This window comes from Manacus vitellinus, unplaced genomic scaffold (assembly GCF_001715985.3).
Source record: "Manacus vitellinus isolate BGI_N305 unplaced genomic scaffold, ASM171598v3 scaffold_59_pilon, whole genome shotgun sequence".
NCBI lineage: Eukaryota > Metazoa > Chordata > Aves > Passeriformes > Pipridae > Manacus > Manacus vitellinus.
In genome coordinates, this window is record NW_021940681.1 from 3,616,425 (window position 1) to 3,636,694 (window position 20,270).

The 20,270-nt window shown below is 39.0% G+C and overlaps 1 protein-coding gene across 1 annotated transcript in view; it reads right to left on the bottom strand.

The window, feature by feature from the left end:
* Window positions 1-17,467, bottom strand: part of CHID1 (chitinase domain containing 1) — a 99,961-nt gene extending 82,494 nt beyond the window's left edge. Inside the window, exons 1-7 of the mRNA XM_008919924.2 lie at window positions 17,341-17,467; window positions 14,947-15,089; window positions 13,601-13,750; window positions 12,122-12,254; window positions 11,169-11,213; window positions 9,755-9,861; window positions 8,345-8,406 (exon numbers count right to left, since the gene is read on the bottom strand). Of these exons, the coding sequence (XP_008918172.2) occupies window positions 8,345-8,406; window positions 9,755-9,861; window positions 11,169-11,213; window positions 12,122-12,254; window positions 13,601-13,750; window positions 14,947-15,072 (623 nt within the window). The 5' untranslated portion in view covers window positions 15,073-15,089; window positions 17,341-17,467. The remainder of the gene's footprint in view (window positions 1-8,344; window positions 8,407-9,754; window positions 9,862-11,168; window positions 11,214-12,121; window positions 12,255-13,600; window positions 13,751-14,946; window positions 15,090-17,340) is intronic.
* Window positions 17,468-20,270: the final 2,803 nt, after the last annotated feature.

Consider the following 20,270-nt stretch of genomic DNA (forward strand, 5'->3'; position numbering starts at 1 on the left):
AAATTCTTATGCAAACTGTTTTTAGCACTTCTGATTTGAAGGGTGATATTAATAAAAAACCCTTCAGAGACAGACTGCAGAAATAAAAAAAAGTTTATTGTTATCTTAAGAAGAATCCAGTATTACCTTAAATTTGCACTACAAATATGGCCCTTTTGAGTGTCTTTCTTAAGTAATTTGATTTTTCAGAACAAAGTAAACTTTCGTATTTACTCACTGGCTGGAGGGATTCACAAACAGTCAGACAGATGATATCAGTACAGAACTCTAGATCTGTTTAGAACTATGTTTAAACCTGAACAGAATAGAGAACAACTTCATGACCCATTCCAGGAAGCTAAAAGCGCTTAAGCAGGAAAGGCAGAATACACAAAAGCAATTCAACCAAGCTTTTTGCTCCACTTAAACCAAATAAGATCTGAACTTTCATGAAAAACATCTTGGTATTGTTGCGCCTTTCAAGGTAGTATCATCCTAGAGATATTCTTCTGAAATCATTGCTCTTCCAATATAATCATCTGTCACAGTAATTATGCTTAACTTGCACAATTGTAGGCACTATCCAAAGGTAACTCAGTGTTTTAATTTTCCCTGAAATGGTTTGATGCCTGATGAAAACTTCCTAAGGCCTATAAAAGCCATTACTCTCAAAATGCTGGTGAACAAACAAAGCAAGTTTTATCCCTTTCCCAATACCAGCAGTATTTTGTGCTTACAATTTGAGAGCTGCCTGTGCTGAACAGCCCTTAACAATAAACTGTCACACTGTTACCTATATTTCTCTTCTAGGGGAAGACATGAGATTACAGGAATCAGCTTTTGGTCTGTTTGGAAAATGCACTTCTACCATTCTTTCTCCGGGAAAGTAACAGCTTTCCCTCCTCTTACTTTATCACATGCATTCCACATTAAGAATGTCACTATTCAGACAAAACAATTACAGCATACAAAAATCCTTTTCCACAGGAACACATTAAAAAATTACAACACTAAACTAAACAGACATCTATGGACACCAACACATGCATCACAACTCCCACATGACACAATGTTATCAAAAACTATAATCAGTAGTAAAACTAGCCAAGCAAGCTTTCCCGCTGATTTGAGTCTCATGGCTTAGTGACCTTTTTAACTAATTATGCCCAATCTACAGTAGGAGTGCAACCTTTATTAGATGTCAGAGGTGTTAAATACAAGATAAATTTGACCAAAGAATCAGTTCCTCTAGCACTGAGATTATTCTACAGTGTTCATCAGCAGGGATCTCTCTTCTCTGCCTGGCTGCCTTTGTTAGCTGTAGGAACTTACAGAACTCTACACCATGCAAAACATTTGCTGACTTTAATTATTTAGAAGATGAGGGGATAAGAGGAAGGGCAGAATAGGACAAAAGAACCTAGCACAGGTAGAGAACAAGATAACATATTTTTCTTTTCCATTCAGAAACAAGGCTAATACCCTCACTCCCGTTCTGCATCTTCACATATCTGCCTCAGTTCCTAAAATTTTGCATTCCAGATAGCAATGCTTTGAAGCATAAGAAGAAAAGCAGTTGGGATTATTTTGAACCAGATGCAAAGAAAAACAGAAATTCAAAGGAATATTAATTTCAAGGTTTCAGCCTTCCTCAGCAATGTCAGACACTGGTGGTTGGCCAGCAGAGGCAAAAACTGATCCACAAAGGCCGTGACAGACCCACGAGAACAGTTACTACACAAAAGCAGTCATATTTCGAAAGTGGAAAAACATACAGTGTAGAACCATAACCTGTTACTGTAAACACAGGACAGAGATTTGTGGCCTGATAAAAAGGCAGGAGTGTAGTTTGGATTGTTGGTGCACTCGGGACTCTAAGATAGACTACACTGAAACAGCCACTTCCTCTCCTCCCACCACTAAGTTCAAGCAGTATCGATCTGGCTAAAAAATAATTACCTTCAACTTGTGGAAAGCAAGAAGAAAAGGGGTAGCTGGACAACTTTAGATTTTTGCTCAAGAAACCCAGATTAATATCTACTCACTACCTTGTCAAGCCATGTCTCTGGCCCCTGAAACCTTTTTAGCAAATCAGGCAGGATTAATAGTTAAAGACTTAATTTAGGCTCACTTCCATGTGTCGGCCAAGACAAATTACGTAAATAAAATGTGCAGGCTTCCCCTCTCCCCCAAAGAGCAATAGAAGAATGTTCATTTACTGTGCTATAAATTAAAACTTTACTGTGTCCCAACAGTGCTTTCCAGTGGTTTAAACACAACGTTCTCCAATGTTACCATTGGTAACTTTGAAAGAAAAGCTACTGACATTTTAAACATTCTAATGAGGTACAGGAAAGCAGGAATAGAATCAATCTTCCTAAAAAAGCTTCATTAAATATTTACCAGAGACTTCACCATAGCCAAGTTTAACTTCAAAGCAGGTACTAAAATATTGGCAGCTTTAAGTTTCTATCTTGAGCTAATTAAGGTCTACTTCATTCCTACTATTTTAGGCCTTCTCTTATCACTACCATTTGGTAGGTCAATTTTCCAAGTGTTCATGATTTCAAAGTACCTTCTCCCCTATAGAGTATGCAGATCTCCGAATTTTCATCACTCAAAGCTCATGGGAAGCTTATTTTTACAGAAATCACTTTTTTGAGAATTGCTGGTCTATCGTGTTTTGGACATCTCCTAGTACAGTTTGCTTCAGTGCACAAGAATGGGCTGTAGATGCATTTGAAAAGCTTTGCAGAAGACATGTAAGGCTGTTATATCCTTCCCTTCAGTTACATGGCCCTTCAGAACTCTGCAACTTTCCAATTTCAGTCACCTTTTTGCACAAGCTGGTAGTCAGTACTCCCTAAAATCTATTCCTTGTCAAGAAAATTGGACAAAATAAAGCTGTCCAGTCGAAAAAGAAAATGCCCTTTCCTGCCATTTCATTGCCTAGTTAATACCAAGAAACTGGAGTGAATTATGGCAAATCTTTGATTCATAGATTAACTTTTCAGGGACTAACATGAAGGATACAATTGCCAGAAGAGCTTTTTCCCCTTATATTCCTACCAACGTTAATAAGATGTCTGAAGGTCATCTTCTGCATGATACCAAGTGCCTGCAGCATGTGGTGACAAAAAATCACGTTTTTCAGATTGATTCCATGTGATGGCAGTGCCATCTGTCAACTGAAGCTGGACTGATCAGAATATTGTGTGCATTTTTATGTAGGCTGTGAGATTCTGATGAGTACATTCATGCCTTTTTCACAACCCAGGTCTGGAGAAAAAAAAACACCCAGCAAACCCACAATGAGATTAGCAAGTTAGACATGGTCCTGGTCCAATTATTAACTAAATAAGCAGGAGAGCCTTCGCTTACTCAGGTCTCTCAATATTTCTGCCATGTACATTTCTAAACTTAAATGCCACAAGATGAATAACTTGGAATATTTTATTGGAAAATCAGGCAAGAAAGTTTTAGAAAAAAGACAGTTATTTAACTAAAAAGCAGGTTTAAACTATAAGAAGCAGCAAAACACATTGGAATTGAGGTATCTGCATAGGATATCTTGGCTCATTTAGATTTTTATTAGGAAATCAATCTCCTATACGTCAGAGTAAGAGGCAGGTAGCTGAATACTTTTTCACTGTGCAACGATTGTTGGCATGACAGGAAGCAGCATCAGTTAGATGCAATCCTTCATCTCACATTAAACTTGATGTCCCTGTGATTTGTATATTAATAGTTCTAGACCCAGAAATCACAGAGAAGAAGCAGGCACCAGTGTTATAGAGGGTACTTCAAAGTATCTGTATTAGATGCCTACAGGAACCCAAACCAGTCAGTATAGAGACCCCAAAACAGGTTAACACACATATATCAAGACAATTTAGGTTCTTCAGATAGACAGTGGGTATTTCTAAATCTAAGAACCTAAATAGAAGAACCCAATGCCATTTTATACATCTGAAAGTACAAAAAACATGCATACAGGGTTGTTGTGTAAGACTCCAGGCATCGAGGACCCTGTATGAACAGCCAGAGAGCAGGCTGCTTAGGATATCTCACATGAAACCAGGCAGCTATATTTAGGCATATAATTCTCTTATAAAAATTGATACTGTTGGTAAAATCAACATTTAAATGAATATGCAAAAGAAAGCAGCACAAAAGATTGCTATAATTTAAGACATTAGTCTGTCACACACTACAGAACAATTCCTAAGACCAAATCAGAACGATTGGAAAATTTTTTGTTCTTGAAAATAAACCAAACCAGATTAAGTTAGTTCTGATTAAGAAGACATAAAAAAGATTCATAGTGAGACTGAAACCACAGAATTTCATGTCTTAGTGGATGCCAGCAACATAACTTCTTAGCAACATTTCACCTTACCTCTAATGCCAGCTAGAATAAATAGGAAACTGAAGGCCCTTTTTAGACAATTCCTCAGGCCTTGAAGGAATAATTTTCACCCATTTATAAAGCTGAAGTGAGTAACCAAAAACCTAAAGGTTTTCTAGAAACATGCAAAGGGCTGACAGAGGAGTGTCTAAATTTACCTCATTTTAAAAATTCTCAGCGATCACAGGTTCTTAAGGAGACTGGTCTTAGGATTTATGTGTTATAGAAGAGCTAACACTGTTACCTTGTTACATGAAGATACTGACAGAATTTAATTGTCACAAAGTCTTTAGGGAATTCAGTGTTTCAAGCCCAAACATCAAGACAACAGGGAGAGCATGTGTTATGAAGATGTCCATCCAATATTCAGGTTCAGCTACTGAAAAAGGTATCTCATGGAGACACTTGCTCAGCTGAGATCTATTGAGCAGAGAGCTTCAGCTTCAATTAATCCACCTTTCTGATATATGAAGTAGTATTTAAATCATAACCCAATTTATTAGTGAGTTAGAACACTAATTTTCAGGTTTTCAGTTTCTTTTGCAGACTCACCTACTTTGAGATGCACTGTGCTAAAAAGTCTCACTGCACATTGTGACATGAGTGGATACTCATTCAGGAGCTGAAACACCTTATCAGGCACAAAAGTTCCATGAGCAAACCCACCTCTCTAGTAATTTTAAAGATACAGACAGGGATAAAGAAACTTGTACTATATTAAATGTTCCTGCACCACAAAGGCAGTGCATTGGGCAGGTTTGTAGACCTTCTCCATAACACTGTTAAAAACATGACAGGAATAATTTCCATAGCTTTCCCTTCAAAAAGATATATGAAATATATTGAGTGCCATTTTATTAATTTTATAGCTAGATATCCACTTACTTTAGGTTTTGAAAAATGAACACCATAATGATTCCCTGTGAAATATTTTCCCTTAGATCCACACTATGGCTCTAACATTTTGTAAGGCAAGCTGGAAGCTGCAGCATATCCCCATCTATTTTATGCACCTGCATTGAGTTTCAATAACTTATTGCCACTTGCTTATGTGAGACTATTCCTTGTATTTCAGGGGAAAAAAAATCTGATTTTTTCTTTTATTTTTAAGCTAAAACATGTTCACTTTAAATAATATGAATAAACTGTATTAGCCAGGAAGGTCTTCTTATATTGTCAGACTGCTCTGAAAGTAATTTGAAGGCAAACTATCTGTTTGCCTTTACCCAGAAGTAGGTTAAGCTACTTTCAGGTGTTTGACCTTGAAGGATCTAAATCATGAAAGCCTACCCTGTACCTAACAGTTAAGACAGATGCTTTATTTGGAGCATACACAAATACTTTTCTATGAACACTTCACATTTCCAAAGGATTAGGCTTTATCTCTGTGCTGACACCTACCTGTCAACTAACTCCCAGCCTTCCAAGCTTAAGAACGTGCTTTACTGTTGATGTTTGTCACTCTCGAGACACAACCTGAAGGAAGCTCAGGCATGACTCATGTTACAATACTGCCACTCTGTGGGCTAAAGGGGGTATTGGGCTGCTGCAACTTTTTCGACAGTGACAATCGAAGCAAAAGACCATCCATGCTTACCCGTTTATCAGAAATAATTCTGCTCTGCTACTCAAAAGAAAATTAACAGATCCCAAAGTAACAGCACTCAATGTGCAATAAAAATACAGGCTTACCAAGGTGCTAAGTTCACTTAATTCTGTCCCTTAAGATCTGCTCAAAGCAGCTGTTCACTCCAAACAACAGACAGGGAAAACGCCTGGGCCATCCAGTTTTAAAGCAAGTGACAGGCAAATAGACAACCTCAAAATGAAGACACTGGTCCCATAACTTAGAAGCATCATGAGACAAAATTTCCATGTAATGATGTGATTCTCCTACTTTTACAAAACAGCTGCTACTGCACACACGAGCCTACCTTCAGCTTTCTGTCTACATTAGCCTTATTCAGAATGCCTCTCTGAGGAGGCAAGCCCAACCTAAGGCATTGTGCAACTTAAACACTCTAACCATTTCTAGGAAAGTGGAAATAAAGGGAGGAAAAACCCACAGAGGAGTTTACAATGAATCATTTAAATCAAAACTGGTCTTGAAATGGAGGAAAATTTGCAATTCCTAGCTTCTGTTTCTATTTATGTTTTTGTGCCGAACAATCTTACCCATTTTATGTTAGGATAATTCTAAAGTGTTGTTCACAGGTGGCCACATTACTGCCTCAGAGTAAAGGATGCAGTTACCATTCTACTGTATGAGAATAACCCTCTCCTCCTCTGAAGTTATGGAAAATATTTCCCAATCCTTCCTATCAATAACAGATAAGACAGTGAATATGTAAGTGGTGCTTTACCTGAATAACACTCAGGCACTGAAGGCTAAAGCAACTCAACAGTAGCACCTCCTCTAGTACAGTTTTTATCACACAAGGTGGGACAAACAACACTGTTATAGATAAGCATTACTCTTGGCAGAGAGCAACATTTTTACCATGCCACAAATGAACTCATCCTGGAGCTAATAAAAAAGTATGTTTTGCTTCTGTATGTCATTTGCAATACAGCACTTTCATACCACTGTGCTTAAAGTGATCTTCAGTGAGTCTTAAAATCACAGTTACATAGTCTGTCTTACATCTGTGTTAAGTTAACTAACAGGAAAAGCATCAATTTTACTGAAATACAGGTAAGCACAGTAGATAAAATGCCCACTGCTCCCAGCTTCTGGCTGGCAGTTACTAATTGCTTAAATCACCTTCTTGTCTGTCTTATTAAGACACTGCAATAGGTTCAGAGCTCATTATAGGGATCAACTCTTAGGAACAACCTGGCAAATAACCTAATTATGAGCAAGAGCATCTAGCTTAAGGATTACTCATTCTAGTGCAACTGGCAGAGTCCCGACAAAGCTACAAAGATTCTGCAGTTCCAATTTTTTTGTTCCCAAGTGTAAGGTAGGACTGTTAACAACACTCAGTCAGAGAAGTAATTTACATGACCTCAGTCAGCAACATTTGCCCTAAACAGGATAACAAAGTAACCATATTTGAAAGGTGAAATCTTCCACAATGAAATCTGCATTCTGTGTAGCTATCTTTAAGCTACATTCCCCCAGACATTTAGGCAAGAGAGATCTGGTAAAAATACTGTGCTCTAGGGAAATGGATGCCTGAATTTCCTCAGAAACTAACACAAAATCTTCAGATTGCTGCACCGAATCATTCATTTCATATTCTGCCTTTTCTTCACAAAGCAGAAGTATGTAGCTTGCCTTACCTTGACTCTGTTCAAGTTGTTAAAACAGTCAAGGGGCTTTTGCTCAAGCAAAACAGATTAGAATATGTCAGGAAACAGCTTAATATACATAAGCCCTCTAGTTTTAGCAGATACAATAAATGCAGACTCACTGAAACTTCATAGCAGAGCTACCAAAAGGTAGATCAACTACTCCAAAGTTTAAAATACACTGTGCTTGGAGGAACTGGAAGCAGTTTCTCCCTAGATTTACTTCAGGTCGGGGATTTTGTTTTTAGCTTCAAGACGTCTAACAGATCTCTATAAAGGTTTGGAAGGTTTCCTATCAAAGCACCACACACTTCCAAGCTTCACCCAGTAACCCAAACGAGTCAATGGTACCATAAGGCCAGTGGCAACATGTGCCTGTGCAACTGAGGCACGCTCTTCACCCCGGTACAACAGTAACATCATGCAAACCTCAAACATGAAAGGCTAATGTGGGCTGCTAAATCCATTATGAAGTTTATTATGTAATCCTTAAGTTCATATAGAGTGAACTCTTCTATTTCTTTCTAAGATAAGCAGAAGAATCTTTAGTTGTTCTAGAATGAAGTGTATTTATTTATAAAGACAAATTCAATTCAACATGGACAAATTAAAAAGATGCTTTGAAAGATTTTTAGGAATTGCATCCTAGAGACTCATACTCACGTTTGCTTTTGATTTCCCAGCTGACTCCAAACTTCAACTACAAAACCATCAAAATTTTCATTCTACATAAAGAGATTTGACAACAATATACAGTTAATAACCAAGCTTTTCATTATGTTTCTATCAGAGATGATAATACACTATCAAAGCACAGTTCTGTAGTTTTTCTTATATTACTAACAGATTGAACATGTTTTGTATTCTTATACCAGCTTCACCTTTAGCTTCATGAAGAAGTCCAAGAGAAGCACAAATTATTTAACAAACATGCAAAAGTTGAAAATCTCTATTAGTTATCTGTGAGTTCTACTCTTACAGAATAAACCAAAATTGGACTGAGAAAATTCAGGCATTAATTAAACAATTGGTTGTTAAACAAATCATTTGATGCACATTTACTTGTATATTGGTGAAAAAACCTCATTAGCTCTTAAGCCTAAAGATGTAAATGCTAATTCGGCATAGACATGATTCCAAATATTTCCCACAATTAATCTCACTGGTGATAATTTATGCTAAGCATGGTCAAGAATACTGTTGTACTTGACTTGACCTCCTTAAGAAGTCAACTGTTATTGAGAACCTAAAATTAATGTACTGGTTACAAATTTTAAGAAACTACTCAGTTTAGCTCTACATTCATCCTCCTCAGAGCACAGTAAGATTTCTTTACATCATGTGGCAAGTGAGAAATCTTATTCTGACACTAATTATGAAGGCTGTCATGAATCAATCACCAAAGCTGAATGTCTTTTGGGTGCAACTTGTCTAGTCCTACACATGCATAGCTCTAAAGCCATTAGGTAAGAAAATCTTAGCAAACAGTAACCATTCCCTTAAAGAATTCACCCTCCTCTCCACAGCCTCTTGATATTTTGAGGAAACTGGTTTATCAGACCTGAGCAAAACTGTTCAATAACAGACATCCAGGGAGTTATTCTTGGTATTAAAAGTGGTTCCTTAGCCACTGGGCTTGAGTGTACTCCTGTACAGAAAAACAGCATTCATTGAACCCATGATCCTTTTTCTGCTATCAGAAAATGCCACTAAGCAGTTTAGCCCCTGCTTAATAATTACATTTTTAATAGAAATGTAAAAGAAGGCAATTTATAGCAGGCAAAGGTCACCATTGCAGCTGTCAATAATAACTGAACAAGGGGTTATCTTGATCAGGGTTACGTAGTCTCATGTTAGACTTGTACTTAACTGCACTTAAACATGCTACACTTCATATCTACAGGAACTGGACACATACTAGAACACACTATTAAGAATCCCACCTTATTATTGTTTTGAGCAGAATTTTGTTTTGTAGAATATAAAATCACTAGAAATGAGAAAACATCCATTACAAAAGGAATCAAATATCATCACACACTATTTTATAAGTATCATAAAAAGTCTTTTCACCTTGGCTAGCAGAACCATGTTCTTGGAAAGCTCCTCTATCTCATCTTCACTGCCAAAAACACTCTCAAAGTCCTGATAAGTCCAGCCATCAAACAAAATTCGAGGCACTATCAAGCAAAGCCATCAATCAGTAGTGAAAATTAAGAATTTATTAAATACATTGGAAAAATTATGCAGAACGAGAATACAGCAGACAGAAGCAGAGATACCAGTAAACATCACATCCCATGACTAAGATCATTGCTCTTTCACTCTGACCAGCTTCAGCAGCACAGATAAATTGACATTGTAGAACCTTCTTCTTCATTTTAAGTTTAGTTAAAGGTGACACTTATGCAAGTTTTAAGAAAAGATACCTTCACTTGATTGAACTACCTTAATTGAACTACCACTTAGGGTCCCAAGTAAAGCACCAATATTAGACAACAATCTGTAAGTTGTGTATCTCTTCTACCACAATAATGAGATAAAAAAGTTCACCTCTAATTTACTCTTTTGTACTCAACCCTGTATAACTTCACTCTTCTACTCATCTCAAGGCCCTATGGCAAATTTTTAATTCTGGGAAAAGCAGGCACTTGAGCTTATATAATTTCTTTTTCTAAAAACACAAAACATTAAAAACTTAGACAGTCAGGAAAATTGTTGTTGGAAGAGTCAAAAATTATGTCCACTGGCAAAGCCAACAACTCTTATGGAGCTATGTCTAAGCCCTTTCTACCTACCAAGGACATAAACCAGTATTTTAGAAGGGTATAGAGAGATTTCAAAGGCTTTGTACTCTGGCAGCTGAAGTACTTTAAAATATCTGACTGAGCATTCAATTTTTCTAACGCATTTCAAACTTCATACTCCCTTCTGAATCAACAAGTGTTTCACATTTCCACAGAATTCTTGCTGTAGACAAATGTAAGAAGTCTGGCACAGTAGAATCTCTATAGTGATGTTTGCTATTTTCCCTAAAGACACACACTGTAGCACATCCCATGAATTCCCAGCTTCAAGGGGAGAACAGATGAAGCAGGACTTTTCTACTATCATGCAGGAAAGTCTGATTGATTCAGATTTTGATTTTTTTTTCTTTTTAACTACACAGAACCCTGAGCAACAAGTTTGAGGACTGCTTTCCCCAGGGGAGGCATACAATGTTATTACTAAGTATCCCTCCAGTGAGGACCCTGTGAACCAAAACTTATCCAGAGACAAGAGGTTAAGGCAAAACATTAAGGCACCAAGAAGGTCAACACTTCAGCTACCTAACTATCTGTAGTTAGCTGCTTTTATTTTTCTTCTCAGACTGTGCCAAGGTAACCTCCCTTTCTCCCATACACACCCGGAACAAAGCCTTCCTTTGCTCTGCTCGCAGTTAAAGAAGGTAAGAAAGCAAGCAAATAAACACAAAACAGAGGCTCACCTATTTTGATGTTTCTGGAGGTTTTCCTGACATCTTTCATCCAGCCTGTCAAACAGCATTAATTAAGACAACTCTTAAAATACAAATGATGTTGACAATGATGATATATTTTCAAGCATTCTTGAAATAAAGTAGCATAGATTCATTATACCTATATTTCTGACACTGACTAATAGATCACAATCAACACAGACAAAAACAGAATTTAAAGCTATTAAACTGCACCACAGCTTTACCACAGTCTTACAATAGTCCCTACCCAGCCCCTCCCTGCTGCTTAGTTCTGCCTCACTATGGAAACTACCTTATTGCCTTCTCAGAACAACACTTTTGGAGTCACCAAGCATCACTTGGGAGTAATGGTTTGGGTTTTTTTCTGATGGTACTTTAAAGTGTCCCATCCACTCCTCTTGGCAGTCATTGACTAGGATGACTTTGTTAGTAGGCACTAACATGGTAAGAATCATAGCTGTTTCAAATGAAATTCCACATTCAATCAAGTTCAAAACCATAATCTAGTACATTCTAGCTGAAATTTGAACTTGTTGCCAGTTTCTTGACAATGAAGGAAAAACTTCTCTTCAAATTAAATTTAGCTTCCATTTCCAAAACAAACTCACCTAAAGGTTTTTTGCAAACTAAAAAAAAAACCAACCAAAACCCACAACAGGTAAAAAACTGCACAGCGCAAACAGCAAAGACTATTTCTACCTATACAGACTCTTTGTCCCTTCCATTTTTTAGGAGGGGCTTTGTAGCCCAGTGGAAAAGCCAATCTTTCCACTTGGGAAGGAGATTGTGGTAGCAGATGGGGACAGAAAGAAGTTCACTCTGAAAAAAACTCTCAAAGAAATGGAACAGATGAAAGTACTTCACCATGAGGCAGAGTCAGCAAAACCCACATAGTCTGCAACAATACTGCAATTCATATTCAAAGGAAAAGAAAATAATACCTTTATCAGCATCATGGAGCCCGGTGAACTGGAACATTTCCTTCCCTTTCCTTTTCACTTGTAACCAAACTGGTGAGATTAGTGTAAATTTGTTCCCAAATATTTTAGCTATGTCATAGCCATGGTTGTTCCACTTGAAAAACAAGTGAGGAAAAAAAAAGTAAGAGACTCAGAAGCAAGATATACACTTCACTTTTGACCAATATAAACTCTTTCACACAAATGTAATCATCTGCTAGATCCCTATTTGTTCATTTGAAGAAACCTTCTGGGATATTATTTTTCCTTAAATAAGGAAGTACTCTGGAAACTCTGGTAGCTACATGAAAGAAAAATTGTGCAAATTGTGCTAATTCTTAACTACAGAAACTTGAATGTAGGCTCCAACACAGTTTTGAATTTACAGACTCTGTACTTATGTTCAAGAGAACTTGAGAAAGTTGAAAATTTATAGTCCATCTATTTCTCTTTTGAGTCGTGTAAGACTGAAACAGGTGAAAACCATCCTTCTAAGCAAAAGGATGAAGCATTTATTATTCAAGAAAGAATGTTTTGAATAATAGTAAGACAGGACAGCAAAGGAGATCAGTTCCATAGCAGCATATAATTGTTAGCTGTTGATTTAGAAGATTCAAGATGACAGCTGCAGAGTGAGGACACTTAGTAGCCCTCTTGTTCTGACTTCACTACAACTTCACCTGGTTCATCAGCAACAAGAGAATACTATCATCACTGTTACAACCAGTCTTAAGGAAACTTTGCTGTCTGACCACTCAGGAGTCACTCTAGGAGTCACACTCCCACCACCTCAGACTTTCACTCCTGGGACTGAGGCCCCTTCACATCAGGCAGTTCCAGTGACTGACAGGTGCCCATCTTGTCTCCCTGCACATCCCACACTCACAGTCAGACCAGTTTCCCTACCAGCTCAGCCCTGAGCTTCCCACAGCAGAGACTCAGATGTCTGGATCCTTAAAGCAATTTAATTATGAAAAGACCCCAAAAAAAGGAATCCCCAGGATTTTGTACCCCCACAGTCTATGCCCATGACAGTTTGGGGTCTTCCTGCTGAGTCATCAACTCCTGTTGCATTTGAGTGCCTGGTCACCTGGGTGCCACAAGTCCCCGTGCTCTTCGTGATGCAAAGGGTCAGCACGAGCTGCCACCATTTCCTCCCACCCAGGGCTCACACTGCAGCTGCACACCCAGCTACCAGCACTGAGTGTATTCCTCAACAACAGTAAGAAGAAAAACAACATGACCTAGAAATCCTCCAAGAGACAGATGAGAGAACAAGGGTTTGAGACCACTGGAACCCCAAGCCAGCTCTCAAATAATCCTCTGGCTATTTGACTGTGTTTGACCAGCAGTTCTCGTTATTATAAAAATGCTTCTAAAGCAGGGATGCAAGCTTGCAGGATAACACAATCTGCTGCATACCCATTCAAAGCATGAATTTTATTTGTTGTATCAACTTACAGGAGTAATATATCCCAGAACATCTCCTGAGAAATGTCTTTCCTTCATCTTCTTGGAGCAATAACTTCTATGTTCCCGTATTATATCCTTTGCTTTTGGATCCACAACTACCAGTCCCCGGTCCTGTACATTTTTATCAGAATGCAGCATCTGTGAAGACAATTATCAGTTACATGAAATAACCACTTTCAATGGCAACATACTTTAAACACAACAAAACAACAAATCACTTCATTAAACTCTGAGCACTCCATTTAAAAGGATGCAGAGCAGTTTGATTTAAAACTGAAATGTTCAAGTCCTCAGAAATGATTTGTCATCCTCAGTAAACTTAGTTTGTTTGGAAGGCAAAAAGCATACAAACACAAAAAAAAAATCAAGACATGATAAGATTAAAGAAGATCATTCATGACAGCTGATGGCGTTCTACTCTTTGGCCGATGCTTTCTGCCATGTTACCCCTAAAATAATAAAAAAAGGTTAGGACTTCTTAAGCAAGAATTTGAAGACAACTTTTCAACTTGTTATGTTTTAGTCTGAGAATGCTGCATTGTAGTTACTGAAGGTCAAGGTTTTAAACACCTTTCCTTAGGGAAGATGCTTCAACTAAACCAGCACAAACAGTTTTAGCAGATAAAAAGAGTGTGAACACCTAATAAGGTGTGCATGGTGAGTACACAATAACTGCCCATTGATTCAGCATAAGGAATTTAGAGATATGACCTGTCTTAACTCTTTGTATTATCCTCACTACTGCAGACTAGATTTTCCTCATGGCAGGTGTTGAGGAAGCAAGTAACACAAACAATGAGAGATGTGTATCCATAATGATAGGAAAAATAACATGCTCAGCACCTGAAGAGAGACTTCAGCATGTTGGCTCTGCTTGCACTGATTACTGGGGGACTCTGAATAATTTCTGCCTGCAAAGGAGTTGCTGCTTAGAAGGCTCTCCAAACTCTTCTAACAGGATACAGCCTTCCCACTGGCAAGGCTCCATTCCACCAGTAAATGATCTAGTGCTCTTGGCCCAAATTACTGTTCCCCACCCCACCTTCCAAAGGGATGGAAGTATGTTTCCTGAGGGGACAAAAACTTCCTGCTTCTGCAGCTTGCATGGAGGATAGAGCTCCAGAAGTCTACATCATATTGGTTTAAGGAGTGAACCATTTGTGACATTAAAAAAAGCTGAAGAAGAGGACAGTTTCAAAGAGGCTTATTTGTGAGCACAAGCTTCAATGGAAATGCATTAACACTGTTCTCACAGAAGTAGAGTCCATCTACCAAAGTTCAATTAGTTCACTGTGCATGTTAGATAAGACAAGCATTTCTGTTATTTCTCTTACCTTTTCTTCCAGTTTTTTTGTAGCACCTTTCTTTGCATCTGTTTTTGACAAGGTACCTTCAGATAGCCAGCAAATCATGGTAAGAGAAAGTGAAGTACAGAGAAGCCTCATGGTGTTTTTCCTCATGTCAAGTTTCTCTTTCCCTGAAAACATAAGGGTTCAAATCTCGGTGAACAGGAATTGAGAATTAGTAGAGAACAGTTCTGTTCTGTGCTATTTATCTATCACAGCTTATTTCTCTAAGAGGAAAGACTTTACAAAAAAAATAAAATAAACAAATACAGCCAGAGCTTGTTTTTCAACCTCTCCCCACTCATATGTAGCACTGGTTTTCCAGCCTAATTCCCAGCAGTGAATAAGAAGAAAACAGAGAAAAAATACTAAGCATTAGAGAAAACAGGGCAAAAGAAGTAAAATAACAGAATGAAAAGCAATCTGTTACTAATTGTGGAAGTATCAAACTGGGACTATATACTTTCGTGTATAATAAACTGGTGGCTCTAGATATTCTGGTTGCTTCTCGTAATTATGAGATCCTGATGGACAGAAAAAAGGTTATGTTTTTCACAATTTTCTGAGGTTTTGTTACACTTAAAAAATTGTCTTGCTTCCTCTGTTACTCTACCACTCACTTTAAAGACTTACAAGCTCATTTCTACAAGTCATATTTACAATACTTGTCCTGTTCACACTTAGATAAGAAGTGCTGCTCAAAGTTTGAGTATTTTGTTTCTGTACAAAACATCAGGTGAGGAATCCCATAACAGCAGACTGAACATTCTAAAAGACTACTGTGGTAGAAGGAATCTTAAAGGTTCAGTGCAAATGTAATTAATGAAATAGCAGGGATAATGTAGAGATCAGATCAACAACCCAAAAAACTTACTCGCATTTGGATGTCTCTGGCTTAGCAGTGAGGTTTTAAAAAGTAGAGGTATTTATTGTAGGAGTTAGAGATTCTGCCAAAAAAGCGAGGAATACATGAGTAGGGAACAAAGCAGAAGAATGATGGCAGCAAAAGTGCTTAAAAAAACCCAATGTCACTATCACCAAAGAACACAAAGTATCAAAAACCTCATGTACAAAATTATTTGAAGGCTTTAATCAAATCTTGTAAAGACCGCAAAATAAAAGCAGAAAGCCTCCTAATATTTCTTGGATCCAGAGGGCAGGGGAAGAGCTAAATTGCTATACAGTTTGAAATTCACAATTATTAATAATTAAGGTGTTATGCCTCTACTTTGACTTCAAGGTCACTGGTAACCTCCTTGTTTTCCATATCCTAAAAAATCAGAAAACCAGATTGCTCTTGATATCATCTCCTCTGCTCCACCTAGCTTGGCAAGATCTGTAAACTACTTCAGGGAAGAACAACTGAGATCCTGAATAGTCAATACGAGTCTTAGCTATTTGGACAGGATATCAATTCTTCCAGAAGCTCGTATATATTGATTTGGAGGTGTCTGATTTCACTTTCAAAAACAATTAGCAACTGCATCCGCTTCCCTGAAAAGAAGATAATGTCTAACAGCTGAAGAGCCAAAGTTTAAAAAACCATTACTGAACTCCAATTAGACATCAAAATGTGCTCATTTCCTTGACATGATCGTATCCATCTGCCAACTATTGTCAACACAACATCCACTCCAAAGTGATAGAAGGCACTGAGCCTGTTGCAAAACGGTTTCTGACTCTTGGTTGGAAACTTATTCTAATAATTTGTTCTTTAACAACATCAGTTTAGTGAAATTTAAGTAGATGGCATCACTCTAATACATGAAGATGAATTAGTCAAATGTGCTTTATGGAAACCATAAGCATGAATTTTGCAAGCTTTACAAAACTAAATCCTCATCAAGTTTTTCCTTCTGCAAATTCACCACCATTTTTAAACTCTTCTTGAACTAACTAATCTCAGTAAAACTGTATTTGCTTGGGATTCTTGTTTATCTCCTTTATCATTGCAAAATGCAACCAGAATTGAAGACTATCTGTGTCCTTGTTCAACTGGTACTATCGACAATTTAAAGTTTAAAACATCTTTTGACAAACTGATCTGAAGCTCAGGTTTCTCTTTTAGCCAGGTCACAAATGTTGTTTAACCCCAGTCTCCAACTGAGATAATATAGTTTTAGTCAGCTATTTAAAATCCATGTTTATTTTTAAAAGGGAGAAAAGCTGTCATAGATTTAGGCTGTCCAAAATAAGCAACCAAAGAAACTAAATAATCTTGGAGGCTGGCACTGTACTGTAATAGATTCTTATTACAGCTGCAGAAGGAGCCTGCATCACTTAGTAAGGAAAGACCAGGAGGCACGCTGATGATGCGTTTTTAAATGAAATCAATAAAAGCTATAGCGGGGAGTGAAGAGCGAGGATAAATCCGTTTCTAACCTGTGTAAACATTAAACCCTTTCCTCTTGTAAGATAGCTCTACTTTGACGGTCAGAACTGTCTCCCCCACTCGTCTGAATCTTGAGACACCAAAGCTCCCCCGGCAGCTGCACGCCCGCTATGGCAGCGCCGGCCCCGCCGCGGCCTCCCCCGAGCTCAGACCCGGCTGCTGTGGCCGCCCCCGGTGGCCGATGTCTCCCCCCAGCCGGCTGCGGGCAATGCCGAGGGCCCCCACGCCGGCGCAGCACGGCCGCGGGCCGCCCGGCCCTGCCCGCCAGGCCCGCGGAACACCAGCGTACCCGCCCGCGCCGCCGGGAAGTGCGGGCGGCGGCACCGCCCGCCGGGCTCGGGCCGCGCCAACATGGCGGGGCGGGCTGAGCGAGCGGCGCCCACTGCGGCCTCCGGCTGGCGCTCCGGGCGGGCGGGAGCCGCGCGAGCGACGCCATATCCCGACCCGAGCCCCGGGGGCAGAGCCGCCTGATGGCCTGTCCCGTCTCGTGCAGGGGTGCGGTCGCTTTGGGGGTCATCAGTACCCCAAGAAAGCAAATGCTAGTCACGATCTAACAGTGAATTCCCGTGAAGAGCCTCCTGGTTTAGCCCAAGCTGTAGTAAATAGCTACAGCTCCAGGTTTAGCCTGGAGAAGAGGAGGCTGAGGCGACCTTCTCTCTCTCTACAACTACCTGCCAGGAGGCTGTAGCCAGGCGGGGGGCGGCCTCTTCTCCCAGGCAACCAAGTGACAGGACAAGAGGACACAGCCTCAAGCTGCACCAGATTGAAACTGGACATTAGGAGGAATCTCTTCACAGAAAGGATGATTAGATATTGGAATGGGCTGCCCAGGGAGCTGGTAGAGTCACTGTTCCTGGAGGTGTTCAAGGAAAGACTGGCTGTGACACTTAATGCCATGGTCAAATCGACATGGTAGTGTTAGGCCATAGGTTGGACTCGGTGATCTCAGAGGTCTTTTCCAACCTAATTGTTTCTGTGAATCTGTGAAATAGTGTAGGTAAATCGGGAGCTTGGCTAAAATACACACACTGGCCTGGAGGCAAAATGATGGTATAGACAAGGCTGCAGAGAGTCTGCAAGCAATACTGCTAACTCTTGGTGTGCAGAGAGGAGGAGCCAAATCCCAGATGGCTCTTAACAGGTTCAAAAATAAAAGATTATGTTTTAAATTGAGATTTTTATTTTCTCCTGTTTTGACCTTCTACAGTTTGTGTTTTTGCATGCAATATGGTTATGCTACTGCTATTTTTACTGCAGCCCAAGTTTTGTTGTAACCCTGTTATTTCACAGGCTGCTTGCAGGAACTAAATACCATATCAAAAGACTTGATAATAAAAGGATGTGTTATGTCATGATGCAGTCATGCCCAGCATATCCTGGCAGTGTGCTTCCCAAAAGAGACCTTCCTGTGGCCTGCTTTCTTTCTTGATGAGACCTCATAGAAGCTGAACTGAAAGGTTACCTTAGTCTGCTGCTATGTCCTCTTCTTCTGTTCCTTCCTGTGTAACAAAGATCTTCATGAACATTCTTTAGCACTGGAAAAAAAAAAAAAATTTCCTCTGAACAAAAGTCTAGCCAGTGAACCATATCCATCCAAAATTTCTGGAAATTTTGAGTTTCATGATAATGGTATTATCCTAACTTTGTGGATTTTAGTGTTGAAAGCAGCACATCTGATACTCTGGCATGGCAGAAGGCATTGTGCTCTCTGTTAATGGATAATGAATGTTAGATGTCAAGTGCAGAAACAGGACTGAGTGTACACATGGAGGAGCCACCCATTCTGTTTTCTACTTAGTTCTTTTTGCTGCCAGTAATGGCTGGAAGGATCATGAGGAGTAGAAGAAAACAATAACTGATGGTACAAATCTGATAGAAGTAACAAAGGAAAAGGAACAATTCCTTTTTTGTAGTTCCCACAACTGGATACATTCAGTTGAGTAGTAATAGTTTTATGAAGGTCAGTGCATTATTCAAGTCTTTGTACCAAAGTGCAGTGAAATTCTGAAAAGTTAATAAAGCAACTTCCATGTGAAATGGAAAAGAAGGGACAGACATTGTGGATTTGCTGGCATACAGATGTGATACAAAACATTTTGTGTAATAGGAAAATGTTTCTTAACACTATTTCCTCTTTAATGCTGATTTTACAGTAATTAGAAATCTCTTTAAAAATTACAGCATTGTCAGATGGGTGAAACATCTGTTTTTACACAGACTGGTGTTTTATACATGTTAGACTCAAACCAAAATGTTTTTCAGAATAACAAACTCGATGTGTTTGCAGAAGGCTGTTCCTAGTGTGAACTCTGAGCTGGGTAACAGCTGAGCTCACATTACAATGTTTCTTTCAATCAGGACGCATCTAGAGACCATGACAGGCTCTCTTGCCTCTAGCTATCTACTTATTCACATAAAACTTGCATCTTGTCCCTACCAAAACTATCTGAAACAGACTAATAAGTTCTCAGTTATGACACATAAGGGCGGACATATGGCTACACATTTGTCCTGATTGCATAAGCCATCGTTGAGGCAAAAAGACAGGGAGCAAGGGTGAATATAGTGAAGCCTCAAAAGTCAGTCAAAGGATATTGATATAAAATAATCAGGGTATGTGTACTGCACACTGAGCTCCTTCAAACGAAACATTTAGCTGTATAGTTACAAAATTAGAGATATCCATATGTGTTAACCACTTGACTATTTGCCCCATTCTCAAGAATCATTTGCAGTTCATACTTAGCTTGGTACTGCCACAGCTATTCACTGTCAGTATTTAAGCCACCACTGAGAAGGCGGTTGAAGTGTATGTACCTGCATGACTTGCAGTATTGATTGGAACACAGCCAGACAGGACCAATAGGCTAGCCTTTAGGTGTCACTGTGCTCTTAAGAGTAGAAGTTAGTTCAACATTTT